The sequence below is a fragment of the Peromyscus eremicus genome, chromosome 5, assembly GCF_949786415.1.
Source record: "Peromyscus eremicus chromosome 5, PerEre_H2_v1, whole genome shotgun sequence".
Classification (NCBI taxonomy): Eukaryota; Metazoa; Chordata; class Mammalia; order Rodentia; family Cricetidae; genus Peromyscus; species Peromyscus eremicus.
In genome coordinates this window covers 42,655,840-42,676,236 of record NC_081420.1, presented here as the reverse complement: position 1 = coordinate 42,676,236, position 20,397 = coordinate 42,655,840, and the positions used below count along the sequence as shown (strand labels likewise).

Here is a 20,397-nt window from a genome sequence, read left to right as displayed (position 1 = left end):
TATCCAAGGATGACCTTAAACTTCTGATCCTTTTACCTCCATTTCTCAAGTCCTGGGAACTCGTGCTTGCTACACACTCAGTTTATGTGGTGCTGGGAATCAAACCCAGAGCTAAGCAAGCACTCTGCCGACTCAGCTGTAGCTGAGCCAGAAGTATGCTACTTGAAATGATTCCAGGAACTAGAATAGCTGTCCACAATCATTCTAGCCTGATGGAGAACATTAGAGATCACCCTCACTGCCTAACTGTACCTTGTCCCTTCAACCAAACTATCTCCATTCCTTTCTCCTCACCACTCTTTCTAAGCTCTATCAATCATTATTTTATTCTCTACGTCTCTGACACCAATTTTTCAGCACCCACCCATGTGTGGGATATGAATGCCCTTTTATAACAGGAATGAAGAAGAGTGACACACATATGTCTAGCTATGTTTCACTTTTTTCGTACAACACAATATATTTCAATATTAACCTTGTTGTTACAAATAATAGAATTTGTTCCCTTTGGTAATTGAATAATGTCTCATTACACTCATGATTTTCTTTATCTACTCATCCATGGTTAGAAATCAAGGTTACCTCACATCTTGGCTCATGTGAATAGTGCTACAAAACATGCAGAATCATATATCTCTTGGACAAGCACAGGGAACAGGCACAGTCTGTGTGTGATGGGGTGCGATCCTGTTTCTATCCACAAATACGTGGAGGAAAATTGAAGAAAATATAAATGGCAGGTGTCTTCGTGACTTTTTTCATCTTACTCAGATATTCCTTAGCAGATTTTTTTTTTGCTTCTCTGAATCATTATACTTAAAAGTTCTGTTTTATTGAATGTGTGATTTCACTTCTCTTTGCCACCATCTCCATTGTCAAATGGAGAAGAACACAGCACCCACTTCATGGAGCTGTGGAAAGGGTTAAATGAAGTCATGGAATAAAGCTTGTCAAATGCCTGAGAAATCTCCAATGGCTGTGAAGCACTAACATTAGCCTTAAGGCTATCATTGAGTGTTAATCATGGCTGTGTCTCTACCTAATATATTTGATTCCATGCTCCACTAAGAGGAGATGGCACTTCGCATAGATTGACTTGCTTGATACCTGTTGACAATTTTAATCCAGTTTTTTTCTTCCAAGTTCCTATATTAGAAATGAAATGTAATTATTCAAGTCATAATCTACTGGGTGACTTTGGAGTTAATAGAAGAAAACACAAAATGTCTATGCACTTGTGCACAGTGTCTGACAAATACAGCGTCTGAAGTTTTTGTTCTGTTTTTCTCCCGGTGCAGAACATCATGGTCAGCCCTTGTATCTGAGTCTTGAATCAATAGCAAATCAAAAAAAAAAAACATAGACAGAATATAGCAAATGTCTCTTTCTGATCTCCAGGCAACATAACTACAGTAGAGTGAAGGACTGGCTGGTGACTCTCCCTACTCTGTACCAGATGAAGACATACAGACAAAGGATGTTTCTTAGACCTTTAACCCACATATACATCTAACCTGCTGCTGTGGGGCAGGAAACCCCAAAACTGCTCAGAACTGGAGCAGATCATGACCAACCCTGGGGGATCCATGGACCCTGCATTTCTCTAAGACACTAGGACAGTCCCACCCTCCTGCTTGTGACCTGAAACACCCCCTCACAGACTACATCCTGCCTCCTTGTGAAGCAGCCTGACAGTCAAGATGCTGCTCCTCAGTGGATTCACTTTCTCCTGCCTCTGGGTTTGTAAGTAGACATTTCCATGTGCAAGAGGCAATGAAGTCAGCCTCCTTTCCATTTCTTCAAATGCTGTTCTGTTATTGTTTTTGTTGTTCATGAGAATTTTCTCTTGCAGTTGGACTTGGGCAGTTGGAGCCAATTGAAATATCAGTCACCAGAGCAGTAAGCCAGAGTGCCCAAATATCCTGTAAAGTTTCTCTTGAAGGCTTTGACACAGTAGATATACATTGGTACCGGCAGAAGACAAATCAACCATTTGAGTATCTGATATATATCAGGAATGATAATACTCATCGCCCTTTAGAAGGGATCAGCAAGAAAATTGAAGCAAAGAAAGACTTTCAAACTTCTACTGCAACCTTGATCATAAATTCCTTGAAGAAAAAAGATGAAGCCATCTACTACTGTGCAGTCTGGGTTGAGCACAACATTGAAGCTTCTAGAACAGCCTGCATAAGAACCATCTCCCATCTGTGCCAACCCACATCCTTCTCAGGAAGCACAGCCACTTGCTGCTCAGCTGAGGGGCCACCTGAGCCTTTCCCCACCACAGAGCTCTTGGAGCTGCCAGGTCACATCTTGGGTTCTATTTCTCCAGTGAGGTCCTGTGGACTATAGTCTGAAGGCAGGATGGCCCCACACTATTTCCTACTCAGTTAGGGTGTCTGAGAGATATTCAAATATAGGATGGAGAGCTTGCAGCATGACCTTATCTTTTGTTAATTCACTGCACAAAGGTTTGCAGTCAATAAATGGCTTAGAATAAGTCAGGAGAGGTCAAAATATGACGAGAGACATGTATCCCACAGGGATATTTCCTGCTATAGTTTCCTAGTTCCTTCACAAGCACTGGAGATTTTCAGAGATTGGGAGATCTGTCATTAGTTACAATTTATGGTTTATACCAAAGAAAGCTACTGGCCATTACACCTCTAAGTAAATAATCAGCTCACTGAGGGATATTAGAGACCAAAGTACAATTCTTGGGAGATGGCTCAATGTGACAAAGCTTGGTCTACAGCCTTGGATTCATGGCTGGGTCAAAGAAAGCTCTATTTGTACTTCAGTGATTTGCTAAGAAAATAATGAAAAAAAAAGGCAAGAACATCAAGAAATGCAGTAGGTCACAGAGCAAAATAAAAAACAAAACAAAACCTTCATAGGTATTCGTTCCCCCCGTGGCCTTGGGGTATCAGCCCCTAGGCCATGGCCTCTTAGCTAGTTTAAGACCTGAGGAGCATGTACACAGGCCCTTCTTCTCTCTATCAAGTTCTTGGATGGGGGAGACTGACTCAGGCAGCATGAAACACAGTGGAACCTATTCTCAGCCTTCCAGGGACTCTGCAACTGAAATTGCCATATCCCTTATCAGTGAGTTGATACACCATATAACCCCTTATTGAATAGATTCATTATTGGTATCCATGGATTTCAACTCCTGCATTATCTCCTGTAAAGACGAAAAACAGAACCTTGCCCCGACCTTTGTTTGGTGAGTTTTCCTTACAACTTGTAGAATTGTTACATCAGTGGATGAGCTATCACTTCTCCTCATCGAGGGGTTTCTCTTGTTCAAACAGAATTTTTATTAATTTTGATGGTATCTGTAGCTTTTCTTCTCCTGTGGAAACAAAAGTAAAACCCCTTCCCCAATGTAGCACATATCCTGGTTTCCATTCTGAGGTCAACACATCTTTGAAGTAGACAGATTGATTTAGCTCAGGAGTTTTTTCTGTAATCCAATGTCCAATATCCACAGCTGGTGTTCCTTTCTCATCAGCATTAAGAAAATTCAAGGTTAATAAAAGATGATGTAATCTATTTCTAGGGGTCATTATTACCCCTTTCTGTTTATTTAACATGTCTTTCAGAGTTTGATTAGATCTTTCTTTAACTGCCTACCCTCTAGGATTTTGTGGTATACCTGTAATATGCTTTATATTGTAATAAGCAAAAAACTGTCTCATTTTACTAAAGACATATGCTAGAGCATTGTCAGTCTCAATTTGTACAAGTATTCCCATGATGGCCATAACTTCTAATAGATGTGTAATTACAGAATCAGCCTTTTCAGAACTCAAAGCAGCTGCCCATTGAAATCCTGAATTGGTATCAATGGTGTGGTGTACATATTTTAATTTTCCAAATTCTGCAAAATGAAACACATCTGTCTGCCAAATTTAATTTCTTTGTATACCTTTAGGATTACTTCCAGCAGGTAATGGAGTTTGGTTATAGAAGGAACAAGCAGGACATCTTGTTACAATTTTCTTGGCTTGTTGCCAAGTGATGGAAAAGTCCTTTTTCAAACATTTGCATGGTGCTTCTTATGAAATTATGAGGCCTCCAGAACATTTTCTATTAATAACCAACCAATCTCATCATTACCTTGTACTAGAGGACCTGGCAGACCTGTATGGGATCTGATGTATGTTTTATTTCTGATATGTATATAGGATGTTCCCTATTTCTGATGATTTCCTGTAATTATATAAATAGCAAAGTTAATTCTGTTTTATCAAGAATAAATTCAGCAGTTTATTTGTGTAAAACAACACTTTCTGCATACTGAGAGTCAGTAACTATGTTGAGAGGTTCTGTAAAGTCCATTCGTACCATAAGAATGGCATACAATTCTGATTTTTGTACAGAATTGTAGGGGCTTTGAACCATTTTACTTAAGTCTCCTGACTTATATCCTGCCTTTCCTGATTTGTTTGCATCAGTATAGAATATGGGGACTTCAGAGACTGTTTTTTCCTGTACCATGTGAGGAAGGACCAAATTGGTTCTTTTTATGAATTCTATTCTCTTGCTTTTGGGATAACATTTGTTAATCTCTCTCAAAAAACTATTTCAAGTTCTTTGCCAGTATTCATTATCTTTACATAAAGAGGAGATTTCCTCATTAGTTAAAGATACTACAATTTCTGCTGGATCCATTTCTGTCAATTGACGACTTCTTATTTTTCCTTTTAAAATCAAACCAGAAATCTTTTCCACATGTGTCTTTAATTTCTTATTTGGTTTACATGGTAGAAATATCCGTTCCAATATAATATCTTCCCTCTGCATTAAGATTCCTGTAGGGGAAAACCTAGAGGGTATTATACCCAGAATGCAGTTAAGCTCTGGAGTCACATGATCCATATGTGCCTCTCATATTTTCTTTTCTAGTAGAGCCAATTCCTTCTCAGCTTCAGCTGATAATTCTCTTAGACTATTTTAGTCCTTGTCCCTGTCTAGGACACTGGACAAATTTAGTGGTACATTTTTCGTTATCCCAATGGTGGGCAGTAAATTGAAAATGTCTCCTAACAATCTTTGAAAATCACTAAGAGTCTACAATCAATTTCTCCTAAGTTGTACCTTTTGAGGGTCTAATTTTTTGTGGACCCATCTTATGTCCTAAGTAATTAATAGAATATCCTCTTTGTATTTTTTCAGGAGCAGTTTGTAATCCCCAGTGAGGCAAAACTTTCTTAAATCTTCAAACACACTCTCTAAAGTATCTAACTTTGGATCAGCTAATGAGATATCATCCATATAGTGGTAAATTATAGATTGTAAAAATTGTACACGAATTATTTTCAATGGTTTTTGCATGAAATATTGGCACAGGGTGTGGCTATTTAACATTACCTGTGGGAGAACCTTCCATTGATATCTCTTGACCAGCTGAGAATTACTATAAGTAGGTACTGTGAAGGCAAATTTTTCTCTATCCTTTTCTTGTAGTGGTATAGTAAAGAAATAGTCATTTATTTCAATAACTCTAATAGGCCATTCTTTAGGTAACAGAGAGGGCAAGGACACCCCATTCCATAGAGAGCCTATAGGCGAATTACTTTATTTATGGCTCTCAGATCTATAGTTGGTGGGCTAGTTAGAAAGGGTGGATTTGAGATGAGGCAGATAAGAGAGTAGGGTGGCTAGTGTGACCACAATGTGTTATATACATGTATGGAATTCTCAAACAATAAATTAACAAAAAAGAGGAAGAAATCTCCCTGCATCTCAGAAAGCAACCATGTAAGAAACAATGGTTGACAACTAATGTGTATTCTTAATCTAGCAGAGGGATGACTGAGTATGTCCAAGGAACAGCGTGACAAATGCTAAAAGTATAAAAATAAAAAGTTCCTCTCCCATGTCCTTGAAATCTACTTTCTGTGGGCTGAAGTTCCAAGGGGAAAACTGTCTGTATAGAGCCTCCATGGTGGTGAAAAATTGAAATGTTGTGGTTTTGAGGCCAAATTATCCTGAACTACCTTTAACCACTTAATAATTGTCAATTGTCCTTGTTAATGTTTAAGTAAACATCTTTGTGACTAACAGATAAATACTTTTGGAATATGTTGATAGACCATTAGCTACCATCACCCCAAAGGCTAAGCATGCTATGAGATATTGTCTGATGCCTGTGGATAGAGATTTCCCTACTTTGCTATGACCTGCTATGGGCTGCAGAAATATATCATAAGAATGCAGCTAGTTATGGCAAAGTCACTACCTGAAGGGATCAAGGAATTCCTTCAGAGGAAGCCAAATTCCAGGGAGCACTTGGTGTTATTTGGCTTTTTATATATCAGCTGTCTTCTGTTATGAAAATCATGTGTGCCTTCATAGTTTTCCCAATTGATTTTTCCCTAAGAAGTGCTAACAGTGTGGACTAATCACTCTCTGGACATACACAATCAAGGTATTTGGAGAACAGCCTCAGGAAAGGCTTCCTTCCCCCTAGCCCATCCATTTCACCCCTTTCAGCACTAGAATCAGATATCTCCCTTAGCCACTTTCAAGGACTAACAGAAATAACAGCCCACATACTAATTTAAGGTAAATTCCACAAGGAGACACTGCCTAGGTCAGGTGGAATTACATAATAGCTTTACACAATTTAGCTCAGACCCTCCTTTCATACAGCCTTACTAACTTTATAGACCCCCTAACTTCTTACCTAACTATTTCTCAGAATGTAGACCCCCTTTTTCATATACTAACTGGTCTTTAGCGCTCAGTTGGCCTCCTCTTTTACCACTCCCATTTTGGATTGTAAAAGAAAGCCTGGTGGTCACTGCCTGAGGAAAATTCTTACCTACCTTTATGACTCCATAGAATTCAAGCCTGGTGACCTTGCTCGGCCAGAGGATTTCTATTGCTTGGGTTTATAACTGGATTCCAGAGAGACTTAGAATAGAACTTAGAGGTATAAGGAGACAGAAGGAAGAGAGGTGTGGAGAACTGAGAGATGGAGAATGGAGGAGAAGGAGGATCTTGACCAGAGAGAACATGTGGACGAGATGGAAGATGAGGAAGAGTCAGATGGGGAAGCACTAGCGGGGTAAGAATGAGATGAAAAGGGCTTAGATGAGGCAGAATTAAGATAAGAGAATTAAAATAGAACTTAGAGGGAGCAGGAGATAAATACAGAGAGAAATCAGGCAAAAAAGGAGTTAAAAATGAGAGCAGAATAGAAGCTTGTAGAGAGAGAACTGACAAAGAATAATAAAGTGTATGGACTAAGGAGTTTCATGTACATAGATTCATTTCTTTTCATCAAATATTAATTATCAGCTGGTTGTAGATTCTTCCTGGACTCTGAGAGGGGACTATCGAGGGGCTGGACCCCCATAGTCATTGATAATGACCCACCTACCTAATATTTTCACCAAAGTATTTGAAAAGTGCCTTGATTTATGACTTTCTTTTTTTCCATTACCACAAAAACTTCATTAAACTGTTACATATTGAAACACAGCATTTGTGATATTCTCAATCCATGTTCCTGAGCAATGATCATTTATATTACCCTCTGAAATCTTTTGTCTCTTATTCCCACTGAAGTGAGAGCTATGTTTTACAAAGATATTTCAAATAATTACTGGGGAAAATCCTGATTTCAAAAAGTATACTTCGGTAGGTGCTGTGCTAGTCATGGTATTTAGAAGGCCAAGGCAAGAAGAGCATGGCACTGTGGGGCAGCAACATAGTGAGACACCAGTTCAGAGGGGTGGAGGGGCAGGGCTGGAGAGCAAAGCAGAGGAAAGGTTTTTGATATTACTGATGTAATTAGCATTAATAATAGATGCACTTATAATATGGGCTTCTCCATAGTTTTGGTAAATTTTCTTCTATGATTTTATTTAAGACATTTCTGTATCTTTGGCCTGGAATTCTCCTCTATCTTCTATACATATTATATCTAGGCTTGTTCTTTTCTGCATGTCTCAAAGGCCTCACATATTGGGTTGATATGATTAAGATTTATTATTTCTTAAAAAAGATTTATTGTTTTCTTTGACTTAATGATTCACTTCTTCTACCTTGACTTCAAGCCCTGATATTCTATTCTCCACATGATCATGATATTGCTGAGACTTTCCACTTAGCTTTTTAATTTGGCTTATTGAATTTTTTCACTTCTAGCATTATTTCTGCTTGAATTTTCTTTCCCTAATTCTCTCACTTTGTTCAATTCTGTTTTCAGATTCTTAGTTGTCTTCATTATTTCATCTGACTGTTTGTATTCTCTTAGAATTCTTCCAGGAGTTTCTTTGTTTCTTTTCTTTCTTTCTTTCTTTCTTTCTTTCTTTCTTTCTTTCTTTCTTTCTTCTTTTCTTTCTTTCTTTCTTTCTTTCTTTCTTTCTTTCTTTCTTTCTTTCTTTCTTCCTTTTTTTAATTATTCTCTATGTAGCTCTTGGAACTTGCTTTGTAGACCAGTCTGGCTTTGAATTCGCAGAGATTCGCCTGCCTCTGCCTCCTGAGTGCTGGGATTAAACACCATGGCCCCCTCAGGAGTTTATTCTTATCCTCTTTGAGTCCATCTGAGAGTTACTTCATGTTCTCTTTAATTCTCAGATACATATTTATAAATTTAAAATCATTTTTCTGGAGTTTTGTCTAAATTGCTCTCACTGGGGACTGCATGTTTGGTAATTTTGGAGGAGACTCAGTCTTGGTTTTTCATGTCACTCATTTTTTAAGACTGGGCTTGCACCCCTGGAGGTAATTTGCTGGTTTAGTTTTTGGTGTGAGTTTCTGGCCTGCCTTCACTGAGTGGGTGTTTGGATCTATGCTTGCTGTTCCCTTGGTTTAGTTGGTTTTCTATCAGCTGGATGCTGCTTTAGGTTCAGGAATGGAGGCACTCCATTCTGATTCATGAGTGAGGAAGCTGTACTGACCCCAGCACAGTGGGGAGGTGTACTACCTCTGATCTCACCAGTTGGTGTTCTGCTTGAGTTGGCATAGAAGTAATGGGGTACCATGGTTGTCAGAGGTGTTGTCATTAGGACCTGGGGAGGAGGCAATGTGTAGCAGGAAGTTTTCTCAGGTCCCTCCTGGCTCCACAGTCCCTCAGCCATTTATTAAATAATCATTCAGTGGCTTGATATTAATTACCAATTGTATGACCTATGGCAGACTTCTTGCTAGCTAGCTCTTATAACTTAACCCATTTCTATTAATCTATAAGTTGCCATGTGGTTGTGGCATTACTGGTCTGCTGGCATCTTGCTTCTTCTTCCGTGACGGCTGGCATCTTCCCACCTCTGCCTTTCTTTTTCCTGTCTCTCAGCTTGGATTTCCCACCTGGCTGTAAGCTTTCTTGCCATAGGCCAAAACAGCTTTATTTATTATCCAATCACAGCACACAGATGACATCCCACAGCAGCAGTGTCCTGTAGCAGTGGGGGTTGGGCTACCAGAGGTGGGTGGTGTGGTCTCCTACCTGAGGAATGTGCAGGTATTCTGGAGGGTTCTGTACATGATGGTGGAGTTTGGGATAGCAGGAGCTGGCTAAGGTATGTTCAATTTAATTTTATCTTTCTCTATTTCTCAATGCTTACTAAATGAATCTTTGTTACATACACATTCCCTGACATTGTCTGTGTGGCTTTGGTTAAATTACACATCTTTGACTAATTTTCCTAATTTGCAATGGAGGACATAATATTAACCTTAATGAACTATTGAAAGGTCTCATCAAATAATACACATAAAGTTTTTTGTAATGCCCGTACTAATCCATCATTTAATAATTGAAGTATTAGACTGATGTTCTGAGTTATTAGCACATATTAGTGCATGTAATTATTTAGAAAACTAAATATACAGGGCTGACTAAAATACACAGGTTTGTTTTTAATGCATTTTAAAATGTTACAAAAACATGTTATGTCATCTTAAAGTTGGCCATTTAATGGCAAAACTTAATATCAAAACAAAGTCTGAAGCAAGTTTCTTTGACTGGGTAGTCAGAAGCCTAAAGTTTGGATAGATTTAAATTCTCCCTGCAGTCTATCACCAAATATTCCAAGTGAAGTGTAGTGTGAGTATCAATGTTAGTAGGAAAGTGTTGCCCAAGAGAAATGTAAAATGTAGACCTCAGGGACTATTTAACTTCTATCTATCTCTTAACTATCATTTAGCTATCTATCCAGTATCTATTGTCTATATATTTATTTGTCATCTATTATCTACCACCTATCTATCATCAATCATTTCTCCATCTATCTATCTATCTATCTATCTATCTATCTATCTATCTATCTATCCATATATTTGTCTATTGTCCATAATCTATATATCTATCATTTACCATTTACCTGTATGTTTTTATTATCTAATATCTACTTTGGTATCATCTCAATCACACCCAACATCTCCTTTCTACCTCTCTCTCTCCATCCCTACCTCTCTCCTATCTTCATTCCCTTCCTCCTTCTCTCTAGCTCTATAACTTTCTCAAATTTAAGCTCGAAATAACTTTACAAATGAGAGAAATCAGTTTTTAAACTGAATCAGTAAAACATTTGTGTAGCACATTTTGATGAACACCAAATTTCCCTTTTGTAGGTTTTAGCTGGAAAATGAATGACTAAGAACAAGACACAAACAGTAGGTATCCCTTCACAGCAGCATATGTAATCTATAGCCATATGATTATAAGAATACCTGGAATCAAGCTTAAGACTCTGGGGAAATGTTGGATCTATGGAGGGTGTTTTCTATTCACAAGGCTCTGAAATTCTCTTTTATTGTTGTGGAATTCTCATCTCATTCTATATTGTGTATAATAAGTCAACTCTTCCTATATGATTATTATAATCATATACTGTTATAAACCTCTTACAATAATATGGAAAAATACAAACATCAGTTTGTTAAAATGTCAAGGAGAGTTTCTTTGAAATGTCCAATGGACAAGAGATGGGGGAGCAGTTGCCACTACCAAGGGGAAAGTGACTCTGTTGTCTAAACATAGGTATAACAATGAGGTCTTCTGGTATCTAATAGTACCTTTGCAATAGGAACATGATAAAATGACCCTGTGACACAACTCTGAATAATCATGTTTTATCCTCCTCCCCTGTCCATTCTCCAAGAGCTAGGGATCCACCTTAACCCACTGTAGCTGAGGATTAACTGTCTCTGGTATCTACTGCGACTGTCACTGGAAATGCCAAACCCTTGAGTTTTTCCTTCTATCTTTGGCTTGGGTTTGTAAGTAGATTTTGCTCCCTTCTTCCCTTTCATGATTTTTTTTTTATATTTGGAGCCAACTGGGGATAAAAATGATTTAAACATCTCTAACTTCTCTTCCTCACTTTTCAGATAGAGACTCCAAACTGAGAATATCTGAGGATCAGCTGTCCTTTGCTCAAAGACCAAACAAGATGATGCACATAAGTTGGAAGCTATCTGGGTCCCCCATCCAGAACACCATTGTGCACTGGTACCAACAGAAAGAAGGGGAGCCCCTGAAATGAATCTTCTATGGCTCTGCCAAGGCTTATAAGCAAGACAAGCCCAACTCCCGCTTGGAAACAGATGAGAAGAATGACAGTACCTTTTACCTGATAATCAACAACGTTATCACAGCAGATGAGGCCACATACTACTGTGCCTGCTGAAATCTCACAGTGTCTCATCATCTGAAGGAACCTGTAAGAAAACCTTCTTATCCTTGCTCCTCAGCTGCACTCACAGTCCCTAAACCACTGAGGACCCTCAGTTCTCATTCACAGGTTCATAGTTAGTGGGACTGGGTGGGTCCTTGGGACTCATTTTGTTCAGAGCTATCACTGCAAATGAGGAAGCTGGAGCCAGAGAGGGTGTGGAGCTAATGACCTACAAAGGTGGCTGCACTTGTATTTCAGTCTCAGTGCCTCTTCTTACCTCTCTTATGATCAGAGCTGAGCCAAGCTTCTTTTAGCAAATGTTTTGATTAGCTTTAATTCTCGACTTGGCACAAGTCAGAATCACCTGGAGAGCTGAATGAAGAATTGCATAAATATATATATATATATATATATATATATATATATATATATATATATATATATATATTATATTCACATACATACAGCCTACTTGTTTTTTTCATAGAAGTTTCCAACTAGTTAAGGACCAGAAGCCAGAAGTCATTAAAGGACATCAACATTTCTAGAAGATAAACTGATGTGAACTCAATGCACAAACTATTATTTTGTCCCAAAATGCCAGTTGGGGCCTGGAGAAATGACTTAGCAGCAAGAGTACTTTCTGGTGCTTTCTGTAGGGCTGTGGACCTAGGCGAACTCTCCTCCACTGCTGGTGGGAATGCAAGCTTGTACAACCACTTTGGAAATCAATATGGTGCTTTCTTAGAAAATTGGGAATCAATCTCCCCCAAGATCCAGCTATACCACTCTTGGGCATATACCCAAGGAATGCTCAATCATACCACAAGGGCACTTTCTCAGCTATGTTCATATCAGCATTGTTTGTAATAGCCGGAACCTGGAAACAACCTAGATGCCCTTCAACTGAAGAATGGATAAATAAAATGTGGTACATATACACAATGGAATACTACTCAGCAGAGAAAAACAAGGACATCATGAGGTTTTCAGGCAAATGGATGGATCTAGAAGAAATCATCCTGAGTGAGGTAACCCAGACTCAGAAAGACAAACGTGGTATGTACTCACTCATAGGAGGATACTAGATGTGGAACAAGGATGACTGGACTGCTACTCACATCACCAGGGAAGCTACCTGGAAAACAGGACCCCAAGAAAGACACTCAGATCACCCAATGATGGAGAAATGGATGAGATCTACATGAACAGCCTGGACATGAGTTGGGGTAATGAAGGGCGAGGGTCGAGGGAAAGAGAGCTTGGGGGAACGGGAGATCCCAGCTGGATCAAGAACAGAGAGGGAGAACAAGGAATAGGAGACCATGGTAAATGAAGACCACATGAGAATAGGAAGAAGCAAAGTGCTAGAGAGGCCCACAGAAATCCACAAAGATGCCCCCACAATAGACTGCTGGCAATGGTCAAGAGACAGCCCGAGCTGACCTACTCTGGTGATAGGATGACCAAACACCCTAATTGTCGTGCTATAAACCCCATCCAATGACTGAGGGAACTGGATGCAGAGATCCAGGCCCCGGGTGGAGCTCTGGGAGTCCAATTAGCAAGAAAGAGGAGGGTTTATATGAGCGAGAATTGTTGAGACCAAGGTTGGATAAAGCACAGGGACAAATAGCCAAACAAATGGAAACACATGAACTATGAACCAATGGCTGAGGGGCCCCCAACTGGATCAGGCCCTCTGAATAGGTGAGACAGTTGATTGGCTTGATCTGTTTGGAGGCATCCAGGCAGTGGGACTGGGTCCTGTGCTCAGTGCATGAGTTGGCTGTTTGGAATCTGGGGCTTATGCAGGTTCGCTTGGCTCAACCTGGGAGGAGGGGACTGGACCTGCCTGGACTGAGTCTACCAGGTTGATCTCAATCCTGGGGGAGGCTTTGCCCTGTAGGAAGTGGGAATGGGGGGTGGGCTAGGGGGAAGGGGAAGGGGGCAGGAGTGGGGAGAACAAGGGAATCCGTGGCTGATATGTAAAACTAAATTATATTGTAAAATAAAATAAAAAAAAAGAAAAAAACCACAAGTGTAGCTAGAGAATTTTTCTCCAGCTCCCACCACCAAGTCCCGCCAGTCCCGGAGCCCACTTATAAAATAAACACACAGACTCTTAACATTATTTAAACTGCTTGGCCATTAGCTCAGGCCTATCATTGTCTAGTTCTCACTCTTATATTTAGCCCATTTCTATTAATCTTTACTTTGCCACGTGGCTCGTGGCTTACCAGTACTTTACATTTTCTTTGTCTTGGCGGTGGCTCCAGCTGGTCTCCCTTTCCTTCCTCCTTCCTCAATTCTCCTCTCTCCTTGTCCCGCCTATACTTCCTGCCTGGTCACTGGCCAATCAGTGTTTTATTTATATAGAGCGATATCCACAGCACTTCCCCTTTTATTTCTTTTTTAAAAAGGAAGGTTTTAACTTTAACATAGAAATATTACATATAACAAAATAATTATCGAGTAAGAATTATAGTTACAATATAAAAGAAGATATCTATCTTATATTTGTGAGTTTAAGGTTTTACATCTAACTTATCTTTTATCATAACTAAGGAAAATTGTAAGTATCTAGTCTTTAACCACATCAAAGACCTCAAAAGGATATAATACTACCTGAGGAATGGGAGAAGGATGTAAGCAACTTTCGGGAGTCTTGTAGGGTAGACAGAGACAGCTGACAGCCTGGACAGTCATTCAAAGTTTTCTTGTAAAGTTGGGGCATCAGTCTTCAGCCCACAGGCCTAGAGTCTCTGATTCACTTTTTTTTGTGTCCTGTAGAATGTCTGGCAGTTTTCTCTGTAAATCAGGAACCTGAAGGACCATTTTGTCAAGTAAAGTTCAGTGGTTACCTTTCTATGGGTCCTGTAGGTCAAGTTGATCAAGAAGTCCAGGCAACAACAGTTTCTTGTCCAAATGGCTATTTTTGTCAAGGTGAAGATAAACTCCATATGGAGTGTCTTTGATGCCCATACTCTTTTTTGAAGTAAATTGGTGCTGTCAGGAGCAGACATGTCTCACTGTCCAGAAAGTCTAAATTTTTAAAACATTTTAAATGCCATATTTTGTAGGTCTTTGAAGTGTTTGAAGACTATCTATCTATCTGAAATATATCTATGTATATCTAGAAGACTTAACTAACATGGCTGCAAATATGATTATCATAGATGACTAATTATTAATCTATTTTTTAATTATCCATTACAATTTTAAATGAGTTACATAAACATAATACCTCAAACAAGAGTAGAAATATATATACAGTATGACAAAATTAAGTTTAAACTTGTATCAATAAACTAAAATCTATAGCAATGTAAAACATTTTAAACAAGTTGTTGCTCTTTAAAAGTAGGTTCATTAATCTACCCTTTTATCCTATCATATCTAAACTATCCCCCCCCCTTTTTTTTGAAAGAGATTGTATTTATAATAAACCTGTTTTAAATAAAAATATTGGTTTTTCTCTGTCCCACACCAGAGGGCTCTTCTGATTTAGGACAGAAGAATCTCTTAACCATTTTTTTTAAGCAATATGTCTGGGTTTAGAGGGGAAGTGAGCCAATTCCATCTCTAAAGCCAGGTTGGTATATTTGGGAATTTGGGCGTAGCTTTTCTTACTACTTCCTACTGGAGGGGGGCGTTGTATCTTATGGGGACACAAAGAAAATTTTAGGATTATGGAGTAGTCCATGAGGGTGTATCATCTGAGCCAGTTGCCTGAAACCGTTCCGGATGTTGGATCATCTGGGCCATGATGTCATCAGAGACCTTTCAGGGGGTCTTGGCTGGTCAAACCTGATGTATCTTAATCTGGAACAAATCCATAGCCTCTGGCTTTCTGTGGGAACAAAAGCAGAACCTCTTTTCCAAAGTAACATATCCTTATATCCAAATTTTGAAGTCAAGGTACCTTTAGAATTTACATTTTGGCATAACTGAACAGCTTTTACAATCAAATGTTTTTGTTCAGGTACAAATATCAAAGACAACATAATCCAGATTCTCTGTGTGATAGCCATCTTTACGTGGCTTATTACCTTTATTGTTTCTTTAAAGACTTTACTTTTAAAAACTATTTGTTTATATATTGTATATATTTCTTTTTATCTCTTTTTGAAGCCTGGCCAATCAGTGCTTTATATAGAGCGATATCCACAGCACACAAGTGTAAATTTAAAATAAATAAATAAATAAATAAATAAAGAGTACTTTCTGTTCTAGGAGAGGTCCCAAGTTTGTCTCCCAGCACTCACACAAAGGCCCACAACTGCCTAAAACTGCAGTTCCAGGGGATTCCTGCCCTCTTCCGGTTTCTGTTGGCACTTAGCATTCATGTGCTATACATAACATATATGCAGGCAAAGCATATACATAAAACTAAATCTTTAAACATTTACATTTAAAACCACATTCAGGACATAATTTTCTTCTACAGTCCTGTCCTCTCATTTGGGTTGGTGGCTGTGAGTGGGCTGTTGATGGGCAGTTGTAGATGTAACCAACCGTCTTATTAAATAAGAAACACAGAGCCAATACAGGGATGAAAGCCAAGAGGTCAGAGCAATAGCTAAGAGCTAAAAACCTTACCCTTCACTGTTGCTGTTGCACTACCTCTCCGAAAGAGACCTACTTCCTGTGTGTCTGTCTTTTTATAGTGTTTCTGTTCTGCCTTCTCATTGGTTGTAAACCCAACCATATGACCTCCTAGTCACTGCCTGTCTTTACAGACCTCCAGGTCTTCTATGGTTGGTATTGAGATTAAAGGCGTGTGTGTCCATGCTGGCTGTATCCTTGAATACACAGAGATCCGCTTAGCTCTGCCTCCCAAAAGCTGGGATTAAAGGCATGCACCACCACCACCGCCCGGCTTCTGCTAAGGCTTGCTATTAGCTCTGACCCCCAGGCAACTTTATTTATTAACATACAAATAAAATCACATTTCAGTACAAATAAAATATCACCATAGGCAGTTGTTCTGATCACCAACAGTCCTCCATCTTCAAAAATAGAGTTCATATCTGCTCACATAACTTAGGCCTGGATGGTGAGATGTGGGGAAGACAAGGCAGTCAGCCAGGCCAGGTAGGTGCTTCACCTGTGCTCCAGGGTGTTTCTGGCCAGTCCTCTCCTCCTGAGGTGAGTGTCAGGAGATCACAGAAACGCCTTCAGGGAGCTTTTTTTTTTTTTTTCAGAATTTCAGAGCACTGGATTTTAGTTTCCACTTTCTAGTATAAATAAGGGATTTATAACTCCATGGAGGATAAAATTTCTCATACAAGGGATAATAGGAAGTCATCCAAAAAGCCATTTCCCAGTTGCCACCGCTCTGATAATAAATCACGTTGGCAAGAGGTCATGTGGCTTTCTTGAACATGGAGGGCTTGGTTCACCATCCTTAAACTTTCCTTGGTTGCTATATTTCCATTGTCATTGATAGAGAGCTTTCTCCCTAAGAAACCCCCAAATTATTGCAGGAGTGGCCTTGGTATTTCTCAGAATAGAGGCATATTTGATAAATTATCTTAGCAGTTTTGACAAGAGTAAACATCTGGGAATTTCAAAAAGAGACTTAATTCTCAGAATGTGTTTCCTGGTAACTTAGGGAAGTTGTTGGTTTGTGGCAGGGCCCAGCCCTCTTTCTGCTTTGATCCTTCCCATCGTCTTTTGATACTTTCCAGTAACTGCTACCTCAGAAAAGAGAAGTTTGTGAAGTCAGTTTACAAGGAAACTCACAAACTATTGGATGACACAAAACTTTCCAAAGGAATCCGGGTCAACTTTCTAAGACAGAGTTCCTAAATGGCTCATGGTACTGAAGGTCAAGAAAGGATTCATGTTTTTGTAGAAGCCCTGAGCAGCGTGACAGGTCATCGTGGATCAAAGTATTTTCAAAAGGGACGAAGCTCATAGTAATTCCCTCAGGTAAGAAAGCTGCTGTATTGTTATCTTAGTAGTGAATAACCGATGAGATTTTTTTCTTATTTTTAGAAAAATAAAAACCAATTATGATCAACCATATCTGACAACAACTTCACAGTTATGAGTTATTGGATATAGAGTCAAAGCTACTTTGTAAGCAATTTCTTCCTTCCTTGTCAGTCAGCAAACTGAAATCCTGCATTTAAAATACACACACAGGTAGAAATTAGAATTCTGTGAAGACTTAGTGTTTATGCTATCTACCAGTATTGCTGTTATATAAGGTTACTTCTCTGTGGAAGGTCTTTTAAGTAAGACTCCTCAACACGGAACTTTATTAATTTCTCCTCTATACATTTGGGGAATTATAGTAGTTCCTTTCTTCAGAAAACTGAAAGATCTCTATTCCTGCTTATGAATAGATCCTAAGTACCATTGAAGCATTAATTCTTACAGAAAATTCTAAGAATATCAATGCATCCCTCTCATTTACCTGACACCTTAGGGTAGTATGAGAGAACAGACAGAATTTATGGCACTAAGACACTTGGGTACTGCCTGAAGAAGACGAAATTTAATGGAATGTGTATGTTCCACAGGCATTTGATTCCCAGCTCCATGGAAAGTCTCTTTATGGCTCTGCTTTTGCACTGGGTCATGCTCTCAGCAGCTGAATAGCTTTTGTTCAGAATGTGAGAGATAAAAAGGCCAGACATGGTACAAACTCTACGTTAAAGAGTTTCCTGTCCTGAGGTTTAGATGTTGTGATTAGGCCGCACAAGACCTCTGGCTTCTAGAAAGTCAGGAGGCCCTGGGTTTCCAGAATCCTTTCCACTCTTAATTTGTATAGTAGTTATTGCTTTTAAAATCTGAAACCATATAAGATCTGAAACACTTGTGGGTCTAAGCATTTTTGATGAGTGATATTTGAAATGAGAGCCAAGAAAAATTAGAGGATGTGACCACAAATCATCCTATTAAAGAGAAGAATAACATTACAAAAAGATTTGAAAGATAAACACTATGTTAAGGAGTGTGTGTGTCTTCAGTCATTATACTACATCATTACACAGATGTTTATCTCCTTTCACAGGAAACACTGGGGCTGAGGCTCTTGATTTCTCCCCAGTTACAGAATACACAATGGTGGCAGATATCGATATCATGTATTCCAGTGTCACAAGCATTGTCATCTTTTAAGTTCAGAATATTCCCTGCTCTGTGGCTTGACATTTTACATGGACATTTTTATTGACACTTGATTAACATTCACAATTTGTATGACTACATGAAGCATCACATGAATGAAATGCTTCTGTCGTGGAGCCAAACTTAGCCCTTTCTCTCCACAAAAGATAATGGGGATAATTCTGTATATGTTATTATCAAATGATTAAGGTATGGTTCTTGGGTTATTTCTATAATGTGACCAGACAGCTTAACATTGCTCGCTTTTATTTCTGTATTGGCATTAAATTTGCTGGAAATGTTGAAGATGTTGAAAGAGGTTAAGTTGTATTAAATGCACTCCTCGGTTGCATAATTCACAGCTGCCTGGACTCTCATGATGAGACAACCATGGGAAAAGTATAAGTTAGTATGTTCTGATGAATAGTGCAGAATTAAAATTCAGTGCTCTGGAAACTGTCAAAGAATCCTCAAGTCAAAATGAGATTTTCCAAGCAAGGACTAGCTTGTGAGATCATCATTAATAATTCACACCTTGAGGTTGGGAACAGCAGCTCAGTGGTAGAATTCTTGCCTAGCATGACCGAGGCCTGGCCCCACAGAAAAGAATATGAATTTACTCTGTGAAATAACTCAAGTCTTTTTATCAGTTGGAATTGGATCCTAGTAAAAAAAATCGTGTCATAATACATCTAGATGCTAATCATTCCATTCATCTGAATCACCAAATGACTAAAAGTATTATTTAATATCTGTTTGCTAAATGTTCAAATTCATGAATACTATTATTGGTTCATCAAAAGTAAAGAAATATTTAAAAAGTGTAATTACGTTAGGCTAAGAGCTGATTTATACATGAAAACTGTTTAAGGGAACAGATTTCTTCTTACAGTTATTAAAACTCCCATTGATCATAGGAGAATTGTTACGATATATAAGTAAGAAAAAACACCAGCTACTGCCATTCATGGCCATTATTCTGTGAAACGTACATTCAGTCATTTATCCAGTATATTTTAATTATATTTACAAAATCAGGGTAGAGTAGATTCATGATACTGGATCTGACTGTTTTTACTTGGTACTATGTCATGAAGAGTCTGCACAACTGTTGTTGTTAAAATTATTCATATTTTCATTCATAGTTGGCCTGTACCATGAAGAAAATGACCTCCCTCTTTAGTGGGTATTATAAGAATTATTTGAAATTAAATATGGAAATTATCTAACTCGTTACCTGGGACTAGTAGATAATTAAATATTAACTTCTCTACAATTCAGGTTGCCATCTCTTATAGATTCGTATGAACTCAGTAACGCAAATGTATGAACCAAACCTAACACAAGTCTCACATTGTAACAGTCAGGATCTACACCATACTTATTCCTTCTAAAACCAGTATTTCCTGATTCCAAAAGTGATTGCAATTTAACGTGCATCTTGTAGAAGGTGAGGTGACCTTTATTTCCCAGCTAACTATAGAAAAAAAAAAGTCTTCCACTCTAATTTAAATAAACTTAAAGAGACAATAGATACTCCAGTCAAACTAGTACTTATATCAGATTTCTTAATTTAAATTTAAACAAAGTTAAAATTTCTGTTGATACAGCATCAGCTAAGAAATGCTACTGTACG

General features: G+C 38.6%; 1 gene segment (V, D, J or C); it reads left to right on the top strand.

Annotated features, from left to right (window-relative positions):
- The first annotated feature begins 1,700 nt into the window (after positions 1-1,700).
- LOC131911033 (T-cell receptor gamma chain C region 5/10-13-like) overlaps positions 1,701-20,397 on the top strand; it is a 38,038-nt gene continuing 19,341 nt past the window's right edge. Inside the window, 3 exon segments of the C gene segment in view lie at positions 1,701-1,743; positions 1,853-2,154; positions 17,510-17,576. Of these exon segments, the coding sequence occupies positions 1,701-1,743; positions 1,853-2,154; positions 17,510-17,576 (412 nt within the window).